The sequence below is a fragment of the Pempheris klunzingeri genome, chromosome 11 (genome assembly GCF_042242105.1).
Source record: "Pempheris klunzingeri isolate RE-2024b chromosome 11, fPemKlu1.hap1, whole genome shotgun sequence".
In the NCBI taxonomy this organism is placed as follows: Eukaryota; Metazoa; Chordata; class Actinopteri; order Acropomatiformes; family Pempheridae; genus Pempheris; species Pempheris klunzingeri.
Genome location: NC_092022.1, coordinates 2,643,214 through 2,668,669, shown reverse-complemented (window position 1 = coordinate 2,668,669; position 25,456 = coordinate 2,643,214). Strand labels below are relative to the sequence as shown.

Below are 25,456 nucleotides of genomic sequence, written 5' to 3'. Positions count from 1 at the left end.
CTGAAATGTTTGCCTGGGAGAGACCTTGCTGATGCAGCATAACCACCTTGTGTCTTGTTGCTGTGCTCAGTCTGAACATGATGACCTGTGACATGAACCTGTCTTCACAGCCTCACCTTGGTAGCAGAGTTTGGCTGTTCCTCGCCCAGTTTTAAGCCTCCAACAGCTGCTTCTGTTTCAGCTAATGACTGTGTTTCTACCTACTTATGAAACTGATGATAATTGGCACCTGTTTGGTATAATTGGTTAATCACACTCCTGACTATGATCCTACAAACCTCCTGACTTTGTGTACCTAGAAGAACTGATGCTGTTCTGAAAGAAGAGGATGGTCACACCAAATATTGATTTGATTTAGATTTTTCTTCTGTTTGCTCACATTGCATTTTGCAAATCAATAAAAACTAAAGAATTAAATTGTATATTTTTGAAACCATTCTTACTTTACAGCTTTCCTTCCCACCTGCCCAAGACTTTTGCACAGCACTGCACATCCCTGTATTTCAGCCCCCATCTATCCATTCACCTGGTAAACACACATTACATTCACCTGACAAGCTCTAACTGGGGCTGATGGGAGCAGCCGCATAATCGACCTCTATGTAATTTGCCAATGTGTAAATCTTCGTATTGCTGTAGGTGGGGGGGGGTCCTGGCAGCGCTGTGCTGAGGTAGATTGGCTGTGAGGCTGGGAGTCCCAGGGGAGCATCACAACTGATTAAACCTACAACTCTTATCTGTCCGAGAGAGCAGACCCACGACAGGCTGCTGCCTGCTGGTCACTATCAATGTCTAGATTAACCCACAAGCATCTGCATCTTGTTAGTGGGATTAAACCCATGAAAACAAGCAGTTGCCCACATTCCAGCTGTGAATTGGCAGAGCTTATAACTCACGCGATGGAGCAGGGGTGGAAGACCATATCCTTTAATTAAATAAAAGCATTACTAAGTGAAATACTTTCCTGTGTGTGAGGTAGGTAACACGTACGAAATCTGCATTTAAACATTTTGCAAAGTATTATCAGAAAATGTATTTAAAGTATTAAACATTAAAGTACTTTACATGCATGATATTACTGGATTATTATTAATGATTTTAACGCTGTAGTTCGACAAGATGGAGCTGTTTTCACCTATATTATATCCTTACTTGGCTCCAGGTTGTCTAGTTGTGAATTGGCTGTAAAACTACCTCACCTCTGTGGCCCTGTGTCAGTTTATGTGGGACCAGGTTGTGCTCTAGTACACTGGGTTTGGGTTTACAGTGAAGGATGGGGTGGGGAGGGAGAGACTCACTGGGTGAATGCTTCGATTCAGCCATGATGAACTCATCTCAGGATGATAACTCCTCTGAGTCGAGTGCCTTCTCAGACAAACGACACACGAGTCAAGGTTCTCTATGAATAAACACTTTTCTAACAGTGATCAAGTGGGTGCTGTGCACCATTCTTAACAGTGAGTAGCAGAAAGTCAGAGTTTTGAGCTTGTTTGCTCCTCTGTATGAAAACACACCGGCCCCTTTTGTTGCCATCTGCTCTGTACCAGCTTCTCTTATCTCTTCATCTGTTCTCCATATCCGCTGCTTTTCTACAAGGGCACCAAACAGGAACCCTGCTGAGAACTTGTATAACTCTTTGACCTACTCATTATGTTTGTTTTTAAAAAAAAAAAAACTGTTAAAAACACCTCTGTTGTTTTAGCTTCTTTATATATGTACATTTTATTTCTATCATAAAAAACCTGCCCTATCAAATCTAGTTTTACTGATGTATGTGTGATACTTGGTTTCACCTCAGCGTGAAGAACCTTTTCATCGTGACTATGTTGAGCTACAGAGGCTGAAAACAACCGACTGTGTTGATTGAAGCAACACAAAAAGGAGTCGAGCGTCATTGTTAAAAAAATATTTTATTGAAATCGTATAAAAATAGTTTCTAGCATAATTTACAATTCTAATTCGAATGGATGAAAACAAAACAACAATCCAAGCTGCAATCATAAAAACCACGAGTGTTTTCTCATTCTCGCATTTCTCTCACACACACACACACACACACAAATACATTCACACACACGTCCAACATTCAGGATTCACTTGCTCCCACAGCAGACGACAGCGTAACGACACCAGTTACCATCAGTAGACGCTCAATGTTTAGATACATTAAGATGGAAGTGCTTTCGGGACTATTTACACGCTATTTACATTACATACACAAACATACACACACGCGTCTGCTCTTTTTAAAATTTCAAGCCATAAATATGGTCAAAAAAACCAAAAAAAAAATCATCTCGTCTTTGTTTGTCTTTTAAATAATCTGTGGGCCCTTCAGTGACTGTGGAATGAAATACATACGTACAGCCGAAATTCTCTCATAAATAAATAAATAAACTCTGCGCTCATTGAGTGTGAGAAAGAAGTCACAGCAATAATAAATAGCATTATTATTTACAATTCTTGTCTCCACCGAATTTTAAGACCTGTGTGAGGCACTGTTTAAACATAACAAAATCAAAGTGGTGAGCAGAGGATGTAGTATTTCGGTATGGTTAAGTTTGCATTGTGGTGTGCACTTGGGTGGGTGTGAACGAGCCTACGCCTTGTGTTTGTGTACAGCACGACACGAGAAGAAGAGGAAGCGGAGGTTGTAGAGTAGAGGTGGATGCTGTAGTAAAGAGAGTGAGGTAAGTCCAGTGTTTCTTTTTTTTTTTTTTTTATATGATTTGTTTGCACAGGTTGCTGCTGCAGCTATGAGGTTGTCTGGTTGCTAAATGACATTGGAGTAGTTGAAGTAGTGGTAGCAAGTGGTTGTAAATGGCACAGGCTTTACTGATCTAGGCCCATGAGAGGAAACAAAACAGCAATAAACAATATAAAGCCTTGTACGGAGTAAGGAGTGAGCGGCTCGTCGAGGAGAAGAGCCGCCTTGCTTTCACAAATTCAAGTATTTTCAGGGTCCCCCAACAATCTCACGGAAGGCACTTTTTTAGAAATCTTCACCAGCGCTCTGCTCTTCCCGCTCTGCTGCGACAGAGGGAGAGCAGAGTACAGTGCAGCGAGAGGTTACATAACTCAGACTGTCCGCTTGCCACTCGGCAGAACAGCGAGCACACGCGCTGTATTTGCTCTACGTACAGCGTACAGTGCATGCCCCCCCCCCCTGCAGACTGATAAACACCCGTTGCCTGGACCAGAGTCCAGCCAGGATGATGTTCAGACACTGACGACTGGGAAAATCAAGTAGTTTGGGAGGTGAGGGTGGGGAGGGTCCGGCCCGCCAGGCTGAAGCCGAGGGATGGTGGTTTAGTCGGGACCTCGGCCTCCTCTGTGTGCAGTCCTGTAGACCTTCCTGTCTCCTGTGCCAGGACCGCCGGCCCGTGCGCTTCCCTCCCCCCTCCTGTCTGCTTCAAGTCTGTTACATAAGTCTTTTGTAATAGTCTCTTGTGTCGGTGCAGACCAGTTCGGACCAGAGCGGCCCAGAGCGAAGAGTCTGCCTCCGTCACTGTGCCACTGCCACGGGGGTGGGCGTGAAGGCTGTGGGCTCGTGGCTGATGCTGTGCAGCCTGATCTCTGCGGCCGTCTTCTCCGTCTGCACCGTGGATGGGACCACGGACGAGGACGTGCTCTGCATCCACGAGTGGTTGATGATGTCCTCGAAGGATGGACGGTCGGCCGGCCGCAGAGACAGACACCACTTGATCAGCTGCTGGCATTCTGGAGGGGAGAGGACAGCCAATTTAGTCTGGAGCACCAAACTAAGCGTGAAACACCACACGAGTGCGGCCGAAAGGCTACAGCGCCGCGCGTCGCAATGTGAATCTACCTGTTGAGACTCTCCTCCGGAAGAGGACCTGCCCTCTCGTGATCTCCTCGTCGTGCTCAAACGGGATGTCCCCACACACCATGTCATACAGCAGTACGCCCAGGGACCAAACCGTGGCAGAGCGCCCGTGATAGCGATGATACTTGATCCACTCTGGTGGGCTGTACACTCTCGTGCCTGTCAGGTGGAAAGAAATAAAGATACCTTTAAAAACCATAACCTCACTTAATAATAACCTGTTCGAAATATCAAATCTCCTCCGACGGGCGGATCACTTAACATATTTACTGTCAAACTGAAACTGAAAGCGTTGCATTGGGTCAAATGATTAACAGCCTGTTTCTGAGGCTGTTATCTGGGCTCAGGTGCCAGGGAGCGTGACAAGCCTTGTTGTTGTGTGAGAGAGAGAGAGAGAGAGAGAGAGAGAGAGAGAGAGAGAGAGAGAGAGAGAGGAGTGTGTGTGGGAGGAGGAGCAGACATGTGACTTTGTTTACAAACTTTGGGTTGTAAAAATGCCACCTCCCTCCAATGGGGGGCGCCAGAGCAACGACTAATCTGCCCAGCTGGAGTTACCAGGCTGCTGGGGGGTTTTTTTTTTTGGTTTTTTTTATAGATATGTCACAACCTAGGAATTCCTGCTGCCACTAAAGAGGTTCACCGGGCCGCTAATGAACTTAACCCCCCCTTTTTGCATCCAGTAAAATTAACATCAAGCTGCATGTTTGGAGCAGTTGGCAGTCTCACCATCAAAGTCTGTGTATATGGTGTCTTTGAGCAGGGCTCCGGAGCCGAAGTCTATGAGCTTCATCTCCCCGGTGCGGAGGTCGATGAGGATGTTCTCGTCCTTGATGTCCCGGTGCACCACGCCGCAGCTGTGGCAGTGCCGCACGGCCTCCAGCACCTGGCGGAAGAAGCTCCGCGCCAGCTCCTCCGGTAAGGCACCTCTCTCCGTGATGAAGTCGAACAGGTCCTTGACGTTTTCCGGCCTCTCCATCACGATGATGAAGCTGTCCGGTCGCTCGAACCAGTCCAGCATTTTGATCACGCCGCGGAAGCCCGTCCCGACTTTCTTCAGGAGCACGATCTCCATCGGGACCCGGGAGCCATTAGGCTGAGGAGACAACGGCGTGATGAGCAATTTGTGCCAAAAATAAACAGCGCCCAGATACTAAGCTTAAATAGAAGCAACACATATAATAAGATATTTCGTCTAAATATAGTGTTTCTCACCAGCTCTCCCCACTCGGAGATCCTGTCCTTGGCCACATGTTTGACTGCGACCTGGTGAAGCAAAGAGGAGCCTCACATTAGATCACACGCCCAGTAACAACACACACACACACACACACACACACACAGCAGCTGCTTTACAATACACATTAATGCATTAATAATAATACTAATACTAATAATAACACATGAGGCGGACTAACCGGAGCTCCGTCAGCCACCCTCGTCCCGGAGTACACGGTGCCGAAGCCGCCGCTGCCGAGCACCGGGCCGACCTGGTAGAGCTTCTCGAAGGGCTCCCTCTCCTTCACTATGGATACAAACATAAACACAGCCGGTAAATACCGTGTCCTAAAACACACCACGGCACAATAACGGGGACACTCGGTTGTAAACAAACGCGGCAGCAACGCGGCCATTGCTGCGGCTCCGTCCTCCGCGAGAAGAAAAAGGGCGTCTAACCTTGATGAACTTGGAGCTGGATCTTCGCCGGCATGTCTACGGCGGAGATGTGGGCCAGAGAGTTGAGCTTGGACAGCAGCATTTAAAAAGATATCCGCCACGGGTCAACGAGTGTCTGGAGGTTCTTCGTTTTGTAATTTTTTATTCCGAGTATACGTCTCTCCGTGTGCGGCTTTAAGTCCACGTTGCAGCGACGAAAATGCGGTAAGGATCCTTTCATCCGTGGGGTAAGGGGAGGGGGGTAAAAACAGCTTGTTGTCCAGGAAAATGTGTCCCAAAACTTCGTCCCGGATGTTCCCCGCAATGTTTTGTAAACAGTTGAGTAAAATTCAGGTGTATAAACCGGTAAAAACGGCGCGTAGACCAATGCCTCCGTCAGACACCGGCTCTTAGAAACAACGAGCGGGGGGGAGGACGGTTATAAGGCGGTAGTAAGGGGGCGTTGTCTTTGGGCCTGGCGTCACCGCTCGTCCCGGCTACTTCCGCTCCAATGCGCCAATAGGATTGCAGCTGCGCGTTCCAAACGCACGTCAATCACCGAATGAAAATAAAGCCAAGCCAAGCCAGCCTCAAAACAGGCCGGGCAGACTCAGACGTGGCGGGAATAAAAAACGCGCTAAAATGGGGGAGGTTAGAGGGGGGAGGGAGGACTAAAGCAACAATTATGAATTCAAGTTGGAGGGAGATGCATATTCAAAGCCAAAACCAAGGGAAGCCCCCCCCCCCTTAGCCCTCCTGTCTCCTATCTTCGCGGGAAACTGAGTCAGAGAATAGAAGATGTGAATAGATGATTATTTATAGGCTTTAAAAAAAAGAAAACACACACACCAGGAGTTTCTAAAAGTTACTGAAACTGGATGTACAGTAGGTTGTTTTGTACTCTATTAAAGTAAAACATAGAGTTTCACCATATTTGACGTTAAAGTCTGTGTTTTTTGTTTTGTTGCGTCTGCCTTTGCAAATGTCCCCAATGTGAGACGAATAACAACGTTATCTTATTTACCAACAGCTAAAAAGCAGCTTAATAATAAAGACACTTGGGAGACGTGCACAACCTGGGAGCAGTTCATCAATTGCATTCCAGCTATTCTGACCCCTGCCATTTACCTGATTATTTTCACATTAAACACGGGGGTTTATTGGCTGCAGTGGAGTCCGGGACTGCAAGTCTTTATTTGAGTTGCCTGACAATGCCTCTCAACTGGCTGCGCATCAAAGCCCGCTGGGGAGAATGGGCGCATTCCTCTCATTCTTTCAAATTGGGTGGCCGCGCTTGCAGCCGTTCACAGGATGTGGGAAACTACAGATAAAAAGACTTCCATTTACTCCCCCCTCCTCCTCTCTCTCTCTCTCTCTCTGCTCCTCTCCTCCCCGCCCTCCTTTTCCCGCGCATGTTATTGTCTGAAAAGCACGCTCTGTCTCTCCCTCCCCAGCCCAACTTGTGTTTTGTTTTGCTTTGAAATTTCATGCAAACTCGTAAACCATCACAATGCTGACGCGCTGCATTTCACCAAACATGTCATGTGACTCTCTGTCAAACTGGGGGGGGGGGGGGTGAATGAGGAAGAAATACTTATTTAAGTGTTATTCATGTACTTTTGTTCCCTGCACTCTTTTAATCCCTCTGCATGCATGTATAAGCGACCCTTTATTCAAATGCATGACGAGATCTGCACACAAAAATGCAGGTTTAACACAAACCTCCACCACCTTGGTCATAAAGCAGGCGTGGAGAAGTTAGTGGACTGTTTCCTAAGTGGTTTGCAGGGCATCCTGGCTGACTGGAGTAGAGGAAAAAAAAAAAGAGTATGTGGGTGTTCACACATGCTTTTGGGAAGCCCTGGGCAAATTCCACTAATGCCTCCGACATGTTTGAAGGCAGTATGTAAATCAGGTGTTGCATTGAGGAACTCCTGAGTGCTGATTACCAGTCAACACATGGGAAAGTGTTAGTTAAAATAATGGAATAGGTCAGTACCCTGTAGCTGCAGCATGCTTTTTAATTTGTGCATGTGTGTGTGTGTGTGTGTGTGTGTGTGTGGTGTTAGGGCTCCCTTATTGCTTTTCGTATTCTTAAATTCACAGCTGAATAACATGGAACATCTATGCTCTTATCTTAGTAACACCATAGTAATCGTAGCTTAAGCGTCGGTGGGGTTTATAGTGTGGGGAAAGGTGCAGAGAGGAGTGTGTGCTGAGGCCACGCTCAGTCAGGGGCACTGGAGAGGTGTGTGAAAATGGAGAGGTCCAAAACGACGAGTGTGACAGTGACCGCGGGCAGAAATACCAGCAGTGAGCGCATCTCTCCGGCCTGCGTGATCAGCAGGGCTCAAATGACGGCCATCTAACCTCATCTGTCAGGGGGGGGACAGATTATTAGCTGCACCGCTCTCTTTGGGGGCCAGCTGCTCGGTCCAATCTCTGGGAGTCACAGTTTCCCCCGAGGACGGGGTGGCAGGTTCTTACTGTAAAGCAGGGCATCCCACTTTTTATGCCAGCGATCTCCCATGCAGCTTGGTGTCGGATGAGCTTTTGTCATTCACTCAAGTTTTTTTGTTTTTTTTGCCACCTTTTCTTTCACATATCTGTCCTGCACTGACACTTTAGAGGCCACGAGGGAAAACAGCATTGTGGTAAAAGTTTTGGCTTACATAATAGGCCTACTTCTACGAATGACTTCCTCTTTCTAGATAAATAGAAACCCTGCCCACAGGAAGGTTTCACAACACCAAATTATATTTCTCTATGTGCGTCGATCAATTTGTGTGCAGTCCACTTACTTTTACTAATTTTTACTAATATTACTTTGTGCTCATTTCAAGAACATTGACATTCACGTGTACAAGTAAGGTAGTTTTCCTTTTTCTACAACTTTGTGTCTTAATTGAATGTTGCCATAAGCTTCGTTATCTAACTGACCCTTCAGTACACCCTTGACCCGATGCTCCACCTCCACTCTCGCTGTACAAAGTAATGGCGCTTCCTACGTCACATATTAACAAAGCGAACATATTCTTCTCGGGAGATGATTCACTTCCCCTCATGTGGCCTTGGCTGTCTTCTCTGCCGCCTCTCTCTTTTACTCTTTCCTGTCTTCCTGGACATCATAAAAAAAAAAGGCTCAGCCACTTGTCCGCACTTAAAACACTTGTTCGTCCATCAATCATGACGGCCAGCCAATCACCTCTCCAGCTGTCCCCAGACCCCACCTGCTGCCACTCTTTAAGTGGCAGGAAAAATAATTATGGAGGTGGACGAGGCAAGTGTGGGGTGGGCTTGCAATGGTCCTTTTTTTTCATGCCCCTCGACACCCTGAGTGGACTGGACGTTGGATAATGGATAGAGCATCAAGTGATGCTGGTATGGAGGGTATATAATTATGATACGTTGATTTATTTGTGTTTTATGCTTAACTATCTGCAGGGAATAACTACTGCAGCTAGTCTGAGTGAAAGCGCACCGGCTTTTCTTTAAAGATGAACATGTTAAGGGTTAATGGACTTTCTCTGTAATTTTCTCCCATAATGGTTTCGATCCTCCGCTGACAGCCTTGCCGTTCACAAGGGTGACTTTAAAGCCCACAATATAACTCAGCGCTGCAGATGTGTAAATATTCCCAACTAAAGGATAATTGCTGTTTTTATATTATAATTGCTTGAAGATGTGCGAGCCTACCGTGGACTGGAATAACCCTTCAGCTGTAATGATGGTAATGCAGATAAATTCTCTTAATAGAGTGAATGACACTCGTTTTTTTGCACCATTTCATTGCAGTAATTAGTCTACATGGATGCATCGTGATTACATATGTAGCAGCGTGCATTTGCAACACGCATGCATTTTTCATAGAAACATGGTCTAGAAAATAGGCTACATTCTTCATAATGACGCTTTTATGTTTATGAAAAGGCTATTTCACACAGGCATAATAAATGGAACCATTAAGCCATCATCTTCTGAAGCGTTAATGTTAAATCACTCAGAGCCATTTGTACGCTCGTCACCGACAGCGCCGTCAGCCTGGATATGTGACGGCCAGCGCGGCCTGCAGAAGTGGAATGAAGCCGGGTGTCTTGTGGTGTTGTGTGTACCTTGACAGTGATTGACACAGATAGCCCCATAATTAGAGGACGGCCCTAAATACTGCCCAGCAGCTCAGCAGGAGGAGCAGACAAACAAAGCCTGCCCATGTCAGTTATGTTGATTGGGCTGCCAGACAATGAGGGTCTTCGGGGTTATCATTTCTTATTACTTTAGACTTGGTGATCAGGAATTCATTGCTTAGTGGCTTGTGAACATGCCGAGGTATCAGACAGGCAGTTTAACCTGTTGTCGTCCACACAGAGCTCCCATGGTCTTGCACTCGAGCTGTCACCTCATTGATTGTTACCTCATCGACCCTCCCAACGCTGATCTCACAGCTTAAACATGTCCGAGGAGAAAGTTATGGTTGGCAGCTGCCCACTCTGAGAGCACCGCTGACCTGACCACCCCACGCTTATACACACTTAAGCACACACATACACAAATAAACACAAACGCTGAAACATTATCTGTCAGGCTTCCAAATTAGCCGCGAAGGCTTCTTAGCTCTCCCCAAATAAGGAAAGCATCAGCATGTGTGAATGTTTGTGTGCGAGTGCATGGGGTGCTGGGGGGGGTGAGGCAAGGGGGGGTGGGGGTTATTTTTGGAGGTGGCTTGAAGGAAGAAGGAATAGCTGCGCGGTGGGTAACCTCCGGTGTGGCCTGACCTTTCGTCAGGTAGCCTCTTAACCCTCAAGTCCAGAGAGGTCTTGACTGGCGGGGGCCATGGGAAAAGGCTCCAGTGGACATCAAAGGCAGGCCTATGTGGGAAAGCACCACAGAGGGCCTGTTGAGAAGCCTAAAGGTCACCACGGGTCAACTTTCATGTCAGCACAGGCCTGGCTCGGGGTCAGAGGTTATTGGCATACCTGTGCAGCGCCAATCAGACTGTTGGAGGAAATTATCCCCACTTGTCTCAATTAGGGGTTCGGCTACTGAAAGACCCATGTAAGGTTTGTTTATGGCTATTGTTGAGCTTGTTAAGGCGGAGAGTATAATCAGTGTGTAAAAATAGGACTGCTGTCAGCTTTTAAACCTGTCCATATGGGGGGGGGGGGGGGGTCAGATCGCAGGAAATAGCACTTCCTAGTTTATCCCTCTGATTCCTGCTGATAATGACACTGTTGTTAGAAGTGATTGCCTATAAATAACCCCCAAACCCCCCAAATTCATCCATAAAGGGTTTGTTAACCTCCTTGTCACTGAATGATAATACCACTAAACTCCTCTGCTAAACAGTTAATCGTAACATGAACAAACTAGCATGCCTGGCAAACTAGTTTATTACCTACAATAACATTATTTCATTAGCTAGCTACATTATTCTGGCTGCTTTAGAAAGCCAGGAGCCGGTCCTTCACTTACTTTCTATATAATACTGTGCTAAAACTCTGGGGCTAACTAGCTCCACTTGCGATGCTGAAACTAAAAAAGATGGCGCCACACGAGTTATTTCTCCTCCTGTTTGCTGTAACAGAGTAAATTTCCCCTTTTGTGGGACTAATAAAGGAGTATCTTATCTTAAAACAATGTGGCTAGCTGACTTTCTTCCTGCGAGCCTCAGTCTTTTAGCAGGACATCATGTATGTAGCCATTGTAATAGTCATCAGGGAAAAGTCAGCAACAGACAAATGCCTTAATTAGCCCGTTACAGCTGGTAATATCTTCCACTGATATCATTTCCGTGGTAAAATAGTTGGCATCGAGTCATTTCTGCTAACCAAACCCAGCTCAAGATGCACTAAGGCGCTACCAAAGATGTTGTGATGGCTAGTGACACAGAGAGATGAGGTTGGACTTGGGTGGGGGGGGTGGGGGGTTTGCGGGAAGCCATGTGCCTAAGAGATGACGAGGAATGTGCTGAACCAGGAAGAAGGCCACTGGTGTCCCCTTCCCACGGAGGTTAAGAGGAGAGAGGGGTAGGGGCCGGGGTTGTTGTTTGGTGGGGGCTGTACACATTTATCCACGTGGGAAACAGACAGTAGTGACATATTAAACTGCCGTCACACACAAACAGCCCTGTGACACTGTTGCCAGTCACTGCTGAAGAATGTTGGCTGTGGGATTATTTCAAACTTCCCACAGGGACAGAACAGGGTTTGTTTCTTTTCCTGCTCTTTCTTTACGTTTGGGAATCAGCTGGTGTGTTTTCGTTTGAAGCAGAGGACATTGGCAGCGTGAATGGGCTGGTTATTCACATGTGAAACAACATCAGAGACGTCAGGTTAAGCTGATGCCACCTATAAATAGAATGACATGAAAAACACTTCTCGGTTGAACGGCGGAACATTTTAAAAATCCCCATGACTGTAGAAAATTTACAGCTAATTTTGCCTTTTCCTACCACTTAAAAGTTTCTCAGCTGCTCTGTGTGGTTTCTGCCTCTCGATTCAGCCCCCACCCAAGCCTCTCCCCTCTCTTTCTCACCCCACCCCCTCCAACCCCCTACAATGATTACAGTTGATTTGCATTGTGGCTCAGAGCACGGGGCCACGCAGTTATTGTTGTGGTGATGGCAGAGGGGTTTTCCCACCAGCTTTTCCGTCTCGTCCGGCTGAATCAAAACACCTCTGTGTTGCTGCTGGTGATGTCATGGCCCAGAAACTACTCAAAGCTGCTTCTTCCCTGGGAAACCCCATATCAGGAAGTCCAGACCATTTTTTTCCCCTCCTTGATTATTATAGCAGAGCAGCTTGGAAGAGACTGCGAGGTCTCTGATTAGGTTCCCATACACCGCCAGGCGATGGCCAACCTGAACCCGCTGAACTAAAACTCTAGACTGCCCTGCTGTTTTTGGTCGCTTATTTGTATGAGAATAAAAAGATGATTTTAGCTGAACAAACGCGAGGAGGAAAATACTCAGACCCTGCACTGAAACAGTGCTTCTCTTGCCAATATTTGTGATTCATTGTTTGTATTCTTCTTCTGTGCACACAGCCTTAGGCGATGAGCAGTGAGGAAATAGAGAGGTAGCTGTGTCATGTAGTAAAATATCCCTTATCCCTATCTTAAACAAACCTCAACATTTTGAACACGACAACAGAAAGCAATGGCAAAGGGTGATTAATACACCCACAGTCCGCCAGTATTCCTGTTCAGAGAGGTTTCCCGTGGATTATTCAGGATTTGTTACAAGACTGTATTTCTGGAACCACCTTTGGGTGGTCATATCCCTACGTGGCCTACGAGCATTCAAGTTTTATCTGTATTGCAACAAGCCTACGTTGTGCCGTTTGTAATTCTGACTAAATGTTGCTTTTTCCTTCATATTATTTAGTTCCTTGCATCATACAAAGAAAGAAATCCAGCTAGCGTTAGCCGTCTCTCCTTCATGAGTCCAGGTACGACGACCAGACTGTCAAACCTCACAGCACTGGGGCGTCCTGTGGCCTCAGTTCTCCCTGTATCACCCCCACCGTTCAAACACCAGGACTACTACTAGGACTACATCTAACAATGTTAGATAGTTAATTGTGTGTCATTATGACTGAAGAGATACTACAAACCAGTTGTAGAGCCTGCACGCAAATTCTGCACAATAGGGCACTATACAACAGACATATTTCACAGAGACTCAAATTAAATGGCAGACAGTAAATATACTATACTATATTATACTATACTATACTGTACTGTACTATACTGTACTGTACTGTACTGTACTGTACTGTACTGTACTGTACTGTACTGTACTATACCATACTATACTATAAGTGTTTTTGAATGATTTTCCTGAGATTAGCAGGTTATAAAACTGTGTTTGAGCTGCAAAAGGCTTCATTAGTGAAAACTCACCGAAACTCAATTCAACACAAACAAAACGAGGCAACACTTAGGCTGAAGGAGTTGCATCCTTGTCAGAGATATTCATGATTATTCCAAATGTTGAATATTCAGTGTCCCTCTTCACTCCAGCAGGAACGCAGCTTATTTTACAATGTAGATCATGAATCTATTGTATAAAGTCCCATTGACAGTGAGGAGGTGAAGTTTGTGTACCTACAGTTTCCCTTTCTGATCCCTGATGAGTGGATTAACCTTTGAAAGGCCGGGGGACAAAACATCATTCTGCCGGCCTCACCCACCGTGGCCCCCCCAGCCGCCGTTCTCTGTCTGTGTGTGTGTGTGTGTGTGGGTGTAAGTAGCCTTGGAGGAGGCAGCATGAGGAGTCGTCTGGCCATGCTGTCCCTGGAGGGAAGAGCAGGAATGCAAAGCAAAAATTCCTCTGCTCCTCACCTCCTTGTGTCATTCCTTCTTACTTTTAACCCTTTCTTCTCCTCTCTTTCCCCCTTCTGTGTGTCTACTGATCACATCCTGTCTCCGTGCCTGCACAGGATGACACATTCCCTCCATCTCATCTGATGTTGTTTCCTCTGTGATAAAAATGAATTAAGATGCCACCCACTCCATGGAAGTCTTGTAAATAAACATCTCCAGCTAATTAGTGCTGGGCTCGAAGAACATGCTGTCCTGTCTTTTTTCTTCAAATTGCAAATGTTCAAAGATCACAACATCCGGTATTCTGTATACAAACTGTTGAGGAAGGGAAGATCTTGCTGCTGCTCTTATATATAGACCATGCTTTTGTCTTTTTTCTCAGAAATACTTATATGCTTTATGAATGAGACTTGAGTTTGAGTTCACAAAGGAAATGCTTTTGACACTGTTTCTTCCTTTGTGTCCTTCTCTCTCTCTCTCTTGCTTTGCGGTGCATGGCTTTCACTCTCAGCTCTCAGCCGCTGTCCTGCCTCTTTATGGCTCTGGTGACCTTGAGGGTCACTGTGGAAGTTAATGATAGAGGAAGCACATGGTGAAGCACAAACTGCAAGCCAACGAGCGCACGGCAGCTGGTTGGGTGGATGAATGATGGCGGCGGCTGCCACTTGAAATGTTTATTTTGTAGAGACTTGCGTGAGGATATGACAACATTGTGTTTTATATTCATAATGTGCACAACTTCCCCATCATGTGACAGCTGACAGGGACTGTAGCCCAGAATCCATTCAGTTGATTTGATTGTTTTTCCCTTCGTGAGCCATTTTCTGTAATATATCTACTGATTACAGTCATTTCTGTACCTTAAAGAAATAAAATTAACAATACAACGATGTACAAATACTCCATTACTCCAAAAGTATTCAGTTAAAGTCTGTTATGCAGACAAATAATCCTTGTGATTGTTATACTGTTGTATAATTGCATTGTAGGATCATTGTTGTTGATGCTTTAATGTGTTAGCAACATCTTACGATTGTAGCTGGTCGAGATGGAGCTAGTTTTTATTACTTTATACACTATTAGGTAGTTTAATCTGCATCAAATGTCAAGTTTTACTATGATTATGACATTGAGTGAAAGTGTGGTGAAGTACCTTCATGTAAATAATTTAGTTATCAAGATCAGTCCAGTAATAGTTCACTGTTCTTTATTGTATAAGGAAGTCCGTTGTCTTACGTCAAAGCAGCTGTTTGCTTTGCTCCTCTCCCACAGATGCTAAACTCATAGTGCTTCAGAATGTGGACAAGTCAAACAAAAGCTTCGCAAAAACCGCCAGGCCCTCCGCTGCCCGAGTCTTAACAACACACACGGATGTGTAACTTTCCTTTCATGCTCCTCACACGCCATCAAGGCCGCCTGTGCCCAGGGAAGCCTACTATAAACACAGGTCATTAATGTGAGGGGAACGTGGGAGAAGCCTTTGTTTACGTTCTCCGGGCCTGACGTCAGCGGCGAGCAGAGGGCTTGATGGATCAACAGTGGCCATACGGGAGAGTCCTGTTTACTTACCTGGGAGAATGACTGTATGACTCTACTACATCTTTAGCAAACAGGAGGTGCAGGGGGGGTGGATACACAAAGGCAGAGAGATGGGGAGAATATGTTGATGGGAAAAACATTATGTGGAGAAAGACACAAAGAAAAGAAAAAGGCAAGAAGAAAGGGAGAGAAATGGAGGGGAGGCCCAGCAGCTGTGCAGCACACAGATAAATCCTACAGTAGAGTCATGCTAAACAAATATAGGCCGTCAGAGTCAGGCCAAGTAAAGCTCGAAACCTGACACACTGGCAGACGTCAACCGCTGACACAAGACATTTCCATTTTGAAACTCCAAGCTTGGCTAATCAGCCTTCGCTCACTTTGGTTCTCACTTCTCGCCTGAGCGCTCGACGTCATGTTCTCCTCTCTCACTCATGCTGTTTGATGCATGCACAAACATCAATATTTTGCCCTCGATCCTCCCCATTCTCATCTGTCGTCTCTGTTGGATCACATTAGGGCACAGGAGCAGCGACGGTCTTGTCACTGTCCCCTTTTGGCCTCGCCTACGCTGCCTATCCTCCATCAGTATTCATGACAAATGTGACATTTATGATTTGGCTCGGAGGTTATGTCCTCGGGGCGCAGTGGAAAGACAGCGCTGCTCTGGTTCTCATGACAGGGGCCTCAGCTAATACAATATATGCTGACAGCTGCAAGACTCTGGTTTACCTCTAACCTTTATTGTAGGTGAGCTGTTAAGGAATGAATAGACTTCAGTCACCAGCTGCACCCAAACTCAGAGCTGCAACTCAGATTCCATACATTTCACCGTGCGCCTCCTTTTGCTATTAGTCACATTTTGTCATGTCATAGTTTCAGAAGGAATCCTGTGCAGGCAGGTGGAGGCAGTTGCATTGGCCTGAAAGGTAGAAACACGCTGCCAATTATGAGCTTGTCCTAGCTCAACCTTGGTTTCACAACTTCAGGCCCCGGGCCCGATCATTTGTCTGGTTACGCAACTACAGCCAAGTGAAACAGAAGATTTGTGTGTGTGTGACAGCTTCTGCACCAGCAACCTGCAGGCCTTTGAAAGAACTTTAGCCTCAAATTGAACAAAAAAAATGTTGAATGTTGAATCATTTGCCCATTGTGCAGCCTGAGAGGTGCATTTGCACGTCAGTTAAGAACTTGATACGATATTAGAGGAGCAGAAAACTCGAATTTCTTCATAATTATTTATAAAAACAAGTGGCATTTGAGTTTGCTTAAACGGTAAAGTAAAAGTAGTGACACATTCATCTGCCACAGTGTAAAAATACTCTGTTGCAAGGTAAAAGCTCCACGTCATTCAACATTTTTACTAAAAAGAGCGCTTGATTTGAACTCAGTTTAGTGTTGTAGTGGAATCCTAAATCTTTTAGGATTTTCGCCTCTGTGTTCAGTAAAAAGAACTACATTTCGCTCTCAAATGTATTGTGGAAGAGTGAAGTTGCATTTGCAGTTTTACCAAAAGATTGCACATAAGTACAGTCCAGTGCTTCATAAAAGTACTGCTGTGTTTAACCCTTATGCACCCCTCGGTACATTTTTTGCATTTTTCAACTAAAAATACTCAATAATTTTGCCAATTTTAATGATAATGAGACAAAATTTTGCAGGGATGTCAGTCTTTTACCACATTTTAAGATTTCAACTTTGAATGTATTAATAGAATTATAATACACTGTGGAGAGAAGAAAGTTCCTCTCGTCACCCTTAAAACATTTTTTGCACCATTGACTCCCATTAAAACATCACTTTTTGATCCTACTTTAATTACACCATAAAATAATGTTTTACTTATGACTACCTTTTCAATCTAAGCTTTTGGCTTGAAAATTGTAGTTTTTTTCATTATCCATCATTTGACATCTTTTTCCACTATATGGCTGAGGGCTCCATTATATGCTGTTTCAGTGAATCCTACTTCCGTTGCATTTCTCACTATTGCTCCCCAGCAGAATGCATGATTCCAACTAAAATGGTCTGAGTGTGTTGGCAGTGATGTAAAAGTGTGGTATGAATGTGTGTTTTGACAAATTATTTGATGAGTGTGTGTGTGTGTGTGTGTTTGTGTACAGGGAGTTAGAAAGTCATTTTTGCTCACCACATTTTGCACATCCCTATCGCTATCTTTCTTATGACTACAGACCACATGCACCCACTCACCCCCCCGCCCACAAACACACACCTACACACACACACACACCTATTCGAAGCCCCCAGACACACTACAGCACTTGTAAAAAGCAATCAAGGTCAAAAGCTCAAAAGGTCAAAGAATCTAAGGAGGAGCACCCTAGCTTTTTTTTTGCCTGGAAACGTTTTTTTTTTTTTTTTTTTGACCAAAGCAGTCTTTTTATTGTTTTGGTTTACAGTGCAGCATGTTTATACAGGTGCTGTGTCTGCAAACCTCAAGCTGCACCTAGCTGGTGCTGGCTGGTCATTTCCTCAGTGACAATGAAGAGACACTTTTGTGTTAGAGGAGGCTCTGACTGCTGTCCTGCAGTCGCCTGAGAACGAGGAGGAGATGTCCGGCACAGACACAGGCACTGAGGACATATCAGGGGAGGCTTCACCTGAAATTCATCCAGATGGGTCTCCAGCTCAAGTGAGGACATCCATGTCCTCACTTGAGCTGGAGCTGGAAGACCCATTTCCTCCCTTGAGCTGGAGCTGGAAGACCCACTAATGCGGCTGCTGCTTGGACCAGCAGCAGCCACACTAGTGGATCATGTCAGAGGAAATGGAAGAGCCAGCAGGAGAAGCCAGGCCCTCAAAGAGGTACAGGCAGTGCACATTTTGCATGGGACAGAGAAAGGTCTGGACCCATTGTGCCAAGTACAGCAAGTATGGATGCCAAGTACAGCAAGTATGGATGCAAAGTATACATGACAGTGATCTGCAGGTCCTGCTCCACTGAGTGACCTTTCTCATCATTTGTCAATATATTCCCAAAATACCATTAAAGGGTTAAAATTAATTCATAAATCCATGTAAATTGAATAGTTATGATCTGGACTGAGGTTGTTCAAAAGATTTAATGCATTGAAAGTGAAAAAAATATTAATGTATAATATTTTTAGAGCACTTCTTAGGAACAGAGTATTTTTTGCACAAAGGATAAAAGGTGGCATATTTTGTACATAAAGTCAAACTGCTCAAAAAATAATGATGGATTCAAATCAATGTTGTTGTCAATTATTGACATACCCAAGGGTGTAATACCCCCCCAAAAAAATTCCAGTTTGCAATTAGTATATGGAAAATATTTCATATTTTGTGTTTTACCTCATTTGAAATTTTTGGTTTTATATTCCCAAAATGGCACTAAAAAGTTAAAAATACTTAATAAATCCATGAAAATGGAATAGTTATGATCAGGACTGAGGTTTTTCAGAAGATTTAATGCAATAAAAGTGAAAAGAATATTAATTATAATATTTTTATAGCACTTTTTAGGAACAAAACATTTTTTTGCACAAAGCATAAAAGGTGGCATTTTTTGTACATAAAGTCAAACTGCTCAAAAAATAATAATGCATTCAAATCAATGTTGTTGTCAATTATTGACACATCCAAGGATGTAATTGCCCCCCCAAAAAAATTCCAGTTTGCAATTAGTATATGAAAAATATTTCAGATTTTGTGTTTTTCTCATTTGAAATTTTTGGTTTTATATTCCGAAAATGGCACTAAAAAGTTACAAATGTTTAATAAATCCATGAAAACTTAATAGTTATGATTAGGGCTGAAGTTGGTCAAAAGATTTCATGCATTGAAAGTGAAAAAAAATATGAATGTATAATATTTTTATAGCACTTTTTAGGAACAGAACATTTTTTGCATCGAGGGTAAAAGGTGGCACATTTTTACATAAAGTCAAACTGCTCAAAAAATAATAATGCATTCAAATCAATGTTATTGTCAATTATTGACATATCCAAGACTGTAATACCCCCCCAAAAAAATTCCAGTTTGCAATTAGTATATGAAAAATATTTCAGATTTTGTGTTTTTCTCATTTGAAATTTTTGGTTTTATATTCCGAAAATGGCACTAAAAAGTTACAAATGTTTAATAAATCCATGAAAACTTAATAGTTATGATTAGGGCTGAAGTTGGTCAAAAGATTTAATGCATTGAAAGTGAAAAAAAATATGAATGTATAATATTTTTATAGCACTTTTTAGGAACAGAACATTTTTTGCATCGAGGGTAAAAGGTGGCACATTTTTACATAAAGTCAAACTGCTCAAAAAATAATAATGCATTCAAATCAATGTTATTGTCAATTATTGACATATCCAAGACTGTAATACCCCCCCAAAAAAATTCCAGTTTGCAATTAGTATATGAAAAATATTTCAGATTTTGTGTTTTTCTCATTTGAAATTTTTGGTTTTATATTCCCAAAATGGCACTAAAAAGTTAAAAATATGTAATAAATCCATGAAAACTTAATAGTTATGATTAGGACTGAAGTTGGTCAAAATATTTAATGCATTGAAAGTGAAAAAAAATATGAATGTATAATATTTTTATAGCACTTTTTAGGAACAGAACATTTTTTGCATCGAGGGTAAAAGGTGGCACATTTTTACATAAAGTCAAACTGCTCAAAAAATAATAATGCATTCAAATCAATGTTGTTGTCAATTATTGACATATCCAAGACTGTAATACCCCCCCCAAAAAATTCCAGTTTGCTATTAGTATATGAAAAATATTTCATATTTTGTGTTTTTCTCATTTGAAATTTTTGGTTTTATATTCCCAAAATGGCACTAAAAAGTTAAAAATATGTAATAAATCCATGAAAACTTAATAGTTATGATTAGGACTGAAGTTGGTCAAAAGATTTAATGCATTGAAAGTGGAAAAAAATATGAATGTATAATATTTTTATAGCACTTTTTAGGAACAGAACATTTTTTGCATCGAGGGTAAAAGGTGGCACATTTTTACATAAACTCAAACTGCTCAAAAAATAATAATGCATTCAAATCAATGTTGTTGTCAATTATTGACATATCCAAGACTGTAATACCCCCCCCCCAAAATTCCAGTTTGCAATTAGTATATGAAAAATATTTCATATTTTGTGTTTTTCTCATTAATTAATTGTAGTTTTATATTGCAAAAATGGCATTAAAGGGTTAAAAATATTTGACAAATACATGAAAACTTAATAGTTATGATTAGGACTGAAGTTGGTCGAAAGATTTAATGCATTGAAAGTGAAAAAAAATATGAATGTATAATATTTTTATAGCACTTTTTAGGAACAGAACATTTTTTGCATCGAGGGTAAAACGTCATTATTTTTTTAAGGGGTGCACAAGGGTTAAGTTAGGCTCTGCAGACGAGTGTCCATAATAAAAAACAGAGCAGATACACTCAGTTCTTCACAGCAGGTGTTGTTATGTTGACAACATTTACATTTACAGACTGCTGCATGAACTCTGCTGCTGTCTCTGATTATTTGTCTTTGTAATATATAACATGGGACTGTAACACATTATCGTCACTCCCTTACCTTGATCTCTGTGCTCTCTCCCTCCTCTCTGCTGTGTTTCCCCCCCCCGCCCTAAAACTACTTGTTCCTCATAACAGAGAAAATCTTCATACCCAGCTTGCATTGTGTGGGACAGCGTGTCCATTTCTCGCTGTTGGAGGAATGAAACAGAGACACATAGTTGGATAAGACAGGCAGGAGGATAGAAGAACATGATCCCCGTTCGTAGGCACAGTGTTCCAGACAGTGTTGCATTTAATGGATAAGATGACTTGCAATATCAGCGTGCCAAAACGAGCCGCAGTGAAACATGCTGACCTGGACCCGGCAGGAACGAAGAGGAATAGTCCAATATTCTGCTCAAGTACTGCGGGCTTTGTTACATTTTTGCTTTAGTTATACAAACACTGGTGTTAACCCCTTGAAGATCCTCAGAAATAATCACGTTAAAGATCCTTACACACATAGATGTGTATGCATAAAAACAAGCCATAAAAATGTTAAAAATCTTTCTTTTTTTAAAATTTTTTTTAAATAGTTTTTTAGACCAGCATCAGCCCTAATCATACATATCAAATTTTAATTAGTTTTTTTAAAAATTTACCCTTAAATTGCCATGTTTTTGTCATGATGCGCATCATTTTATGGTCTAAAATACACAAAAAATACATGAAAAAAATTGAGAACTCTGAAAAATTCACCATCTTGCAAAATTATAAGCAATATGCATGAAAAACTGATAAAATATGCTAAAAATAAAAATCATAACACACTAGAAAGTGCTGAAGACCCTCAAAGGGTTAAAGAAGTATGTGATCCTGACATTGTGAAGGTGCTAGCACATTAACACTTCAATAAATGCAAAGCTGAAATATGCCTGTGTAATAGTAAAAACTCTAGTTTAGAGTAATACCCCCCCCAAAAAAGCAGAAGTACACAAAAACACTGAGTGAAAAGAAGAAGAAATATTATGGTTATCATGCCAACAAAAGCTAGAAAGAAGCCGCTGATGAGTGTGTTCGACATTTGTAACGCACTCAGATCTGATCATGTCTGTGGTGTCATAGGAGGACAGTGAGGACTTGAGTGAGATAATCAGAGGTATTTAAATGTGATTTCTGTCAGTTTGTATCTTGGTGTTTTTGTAGTTAATCAGCTGCTCCCAGTCACAGCCTGTAGAGCAGGGTTGTCTTGTCACGTTACATGCCGCACTGATATACCTGAGCTGCTCTTTCTGTGCAGCGCATGTTGGTGTCAGCAGGTGAAACTCATGATCAAAGTGTTTAGGATCTTTTGTGAATGATTCATCACGGGTTTGACTGTCTTCACTGCAGGGTCATCTGTGTTTTGGTGCTCTCCGAGTGTGAGAGTTCAGTTCAGTTCACTCAGTTGTCCAGCTGATGTTTCACCACCGTGCTTGTCAATTTAAAATATCTGCCTCTTACAGACATGAGAAATTCCGCTGTGTCGAAATGATGATTTTCACATGTGCATGTCAAGTGGCCCAAGGGTTTGTAATAATAATAATAATAATACATTTTATTTTTAGGGCGCCTTTCAAAGCTCACAAGGTCGTCGTACAGAATACAAATAAAACATACAATATAATAGATAAAACAGGTGTAAAACAAGTATAAAAACAAGCAATAAAATACAGTAGCAGTGCAAAATGAATCAGAGGGAGTAGGAAAGTGTGAAAAGATGGGTTTTGAGTCTGGATTTGAAGAGCAGTAAGGAGTCGGTGATACAGAGGTCGGGGGGGAGTGAGTTCCATAACTGGGGAGCCGAGCGGCTGAATGCTCGGCCCCCCACGGTGACAAGGCGAGCAGAGGGAACAGAGAGATGGACAGAGGAAGAGGATCGGAGGGTGCGGGTAGGTGCAGAAACGTGGATGAGGTCAGAGAGGTATGGAGGGGGGAGGCTGTGGAGGGCTTTGAATGTGTGAAGCAGGACTTTATATTGAATGCGGTAGGTGATGGGGAGCCAGTGAAGCTGTTGCAGAACGGGTGTGATGTGATGGGTGGAAGGTGTCCTAGAGATGATACGGGCTGCTGAGTTCTGGACCAGTTGAAGCTTATGGAGGGTTTTTGGGGGGAGACCGAACAGTAACAGTTACAGTAATCAAGACAGGAAGTGACTAGGCTGTGAACCAGAATGGCGGTGGAGTGTGCCGTTACTATAAGTCTTAGGTTGTCAGTTTTTCCAAAACAGTGACGCATGCTTTCATAGATGGAGGAGCGGTAAAAATTCAACTCAAACGGAATAAAAGATACAACCAATGAGCTAAAATCTTTCTGTAATGCTCCCTTCACTTGGCCTCTGAGACTGCGAGCACCCACTGAGGTGTCCTTCACTAGATACCGAACTCCTTCAATCCTTGACCCTGACCTCTGACCTCGCCGTGAAGGAACGAAACGGAATAGAAAAGCTCTTCTGCAGGGATCGTTGGAATATCACAAACACCGTGAATGAGAGTGGGGTGTTTCTTCGTGGAAATGAAGCATTCCTCTGGGGAAATTCCTTTCGGATCGTCTCCTGTGGGTCAACACTCTAAATAGGTTGTGGGCCTATTACTGATGGATCTCCTTATGGTGATGTGTTTTAATGAGCATGGGTCCCAGGGCAAAAGACTACATTTCAGATTGAGGATGAGAGAGCTTAACGGAACATTAGGCCATCTATGACCTTTACTGACTGCTGCTGGATGTTTCGTGGTTGGTCCAGCACAGGTGACCACAGGTGTTCCGTTTTGATCAACAATCTCAGGATATTATGGTCTTCTTTTGTCTTCAGGTCAGTAAACACTTATTGCACTTTTATGAACCTTTGATATAACAATAAAAAAGCACCCTGTGGTTGACGTGCATGCTTGTGAATTGCTGTCTCCTTTTCCTGGCACCGCTTGACTGTTTTTGCTGTAATTTGTCTTCTTCCCCCCTTCTGTTCTCTATGTGGGCGGTCGATAGAGGCCAGCTAGCATGGCAGCGGATGAAGGGGCTGCCCAGCATGGAGCCATAACGGTGTCATCGAGGGCAAGTTCACCCACGTGAGGCTCTGACAGGCTCCTCTGGTGGCAGTGTGGTCACAGCACACAGCCAGGCCACACACAGGCAAACACGAACACAGCACGCAGATGCAGAGGACCCAGCTCAACTCACGAACCTGACATGCACGTAAAACACGCGGGCGCTCGCTCCTCATCTGCCTGTGCGCATACAGTAGCTGGCCGTGACTGCAGGGTGCAGCGGGGCTGGAATGTGACCTATTGTCACAGCGGCCATTTAGCAACAATAGAGGATCACAGACAGTTAGCACCACAATGCCTCCATGCTGATCTGTGCAGAAGCCTCAGTGCTCCTGGCTGCTGTGGTGCCCTGCTGAGCTCATTTAACTACTTGGGAATCAGGTCGCTTGTGCAACTCATCAATTAATGATGCTTTTCCAACAATTACTTTAATGGCAATCATGTAATGACGGCACTGCCGAAGCACCTAGGGGGGTTGAATATTTAGATCCGGGATGAAGCTCTGTGACTCAAACTGAATACAAAACATGTGACGGGGCTGAGTTGAATAAATATTATGCATTGTTTGTTACTTGTGAGAGAATGAATAGATTGTGAAAGTCAAGATAAGCCAAGCAGACACATTTAACGTCCATCCAGCGTGCATAAATACATATCTCAGTATCTCAGTATCTTATCTAGGTGTGGTGTTTTATTTCCTTACAATCTTAGAATGACTTCGTAATGCATCACTGAGTCAGCTCCCACTGTAACCTGAGCCTTTTTCTCATAAGAACTCCGTACAAACTCCATAGAATCAGGTCCAGATATTGTCCGGAGATGCCCTTTTACACATGTAGCACACAACAGCAGATTGTCTGTGTCAGACCTGCTCTCAGTTACTAGAAATACTCAGTTTGGTTAAGGTGAGGGATGGGAGGAGTGTGCAGGAGGCAAAAAGCACAAAAAAGTATTGTAAAGGTTTTTTTAGAGCACATTGGAGATGCCTCATCTGTAATGATGACCATTTCTTGCCTTGATATCAATACTACATGTATTTGGACGCATCCACTATTTCAACAAAATAGTGGAGAAAAAAGTATGGATGTTTGTATTCTTCTGATAGAAACCTTGTAGATGACGGATTGGGATGTTTTTGCTCCTCCAGGTCCACATGAATTCAGAGCTGCAGTGCATGTATGGAAGGAACTTAAGAACATTTTAATTTTTAATGACAAGTACTGTAAGGGATCACAATAGTAAATTCACAGTTCTTAATCCCAGCAATGCTTTCAGCTTTCTTCAGCCGAGGGGAGCTGCAGATTGAAGTGATAATCCTCTCACACTATCGTTTTCACATAGTTAGTGTAGAAAATATCCATTATGGTAATTTCACTAAGCAGTTCCACGTTCCAGTACATTACTGTACATGGACAAAAGTATTCTAGTACACTGAAACAGAATATGTTTCCTTTGAGGGAAGTAAAGTATTTTAGTACACAGAGATTCATGGAATAAAAGCATTTGTAGA

General features: G+C 43.3%; 2 protein-coding genes across 2 annotated transcripts in view; one reads left to right on the top strand and one right to left on the bottom strand.

Annotated features, from left to right (window-relative positions):
• LOC139209420 (glutathione synthetase-like) overlaps positions 1-25,456 on the top strand; it is a 180,306-nt gene that overhangs the window by 53,981 nt on the left and 100,869 nt on the right. The gene's annotated exons all lie outside the window — the stretch shown is intronic.
• On the bottom strand, positions 1,892-5,896 carry pim1 (Pim-1 proto-oncogene, serine/threonine kinase). The gene is made up of 6 exons (XM_070839370.1): positions 5,522-5,896; positions 5,263-5,369; positions 5,060-5,110; positions 4,574-4,940; positions 3,830-4,006; positions 1,892-3,720 (listed from the first exon to the last, which is right to left on the bottom strand). The coding sequence occupies exons 1-6, from the start codon at positions 5,601-5,603 to the stop codon at positions 3,506-3,508; spliced, it is 999 nt and encodes a 332-aa protein (XP_070695471.1). The 5' UTR covers positions 5,604-5,896; the 3' UTR covers positions 1,892-3,505.

What these genes read in the sequence shown, in the direction of transcription:
- pim1 (XM_070839370.1), bottom strand. Translation starts at nt 5,603, where the DNA reads ATGCTGCTGTCCAAGCTCAACTCTCTGGCCCACATCTCCGCCGTAGAC. An exon ending in GGGTGGCTGACGGAGCTCCG is followed by an intron (nt 5,111 to 5,262) that starts GTTAGTCCGCCT and finishes TTGCTTCACCAG; the next exon opens with GTCGCAGTCAAACATGTGGC. An exon ending in CATATACACAGACTTTGATG is followed by an intron (nt 4,007 to 4,573) that starts GTGAGACTGCCA and finishes TCCACCTGACAG; the next exon opens with GCACGAGAGTGTACAGCCCA.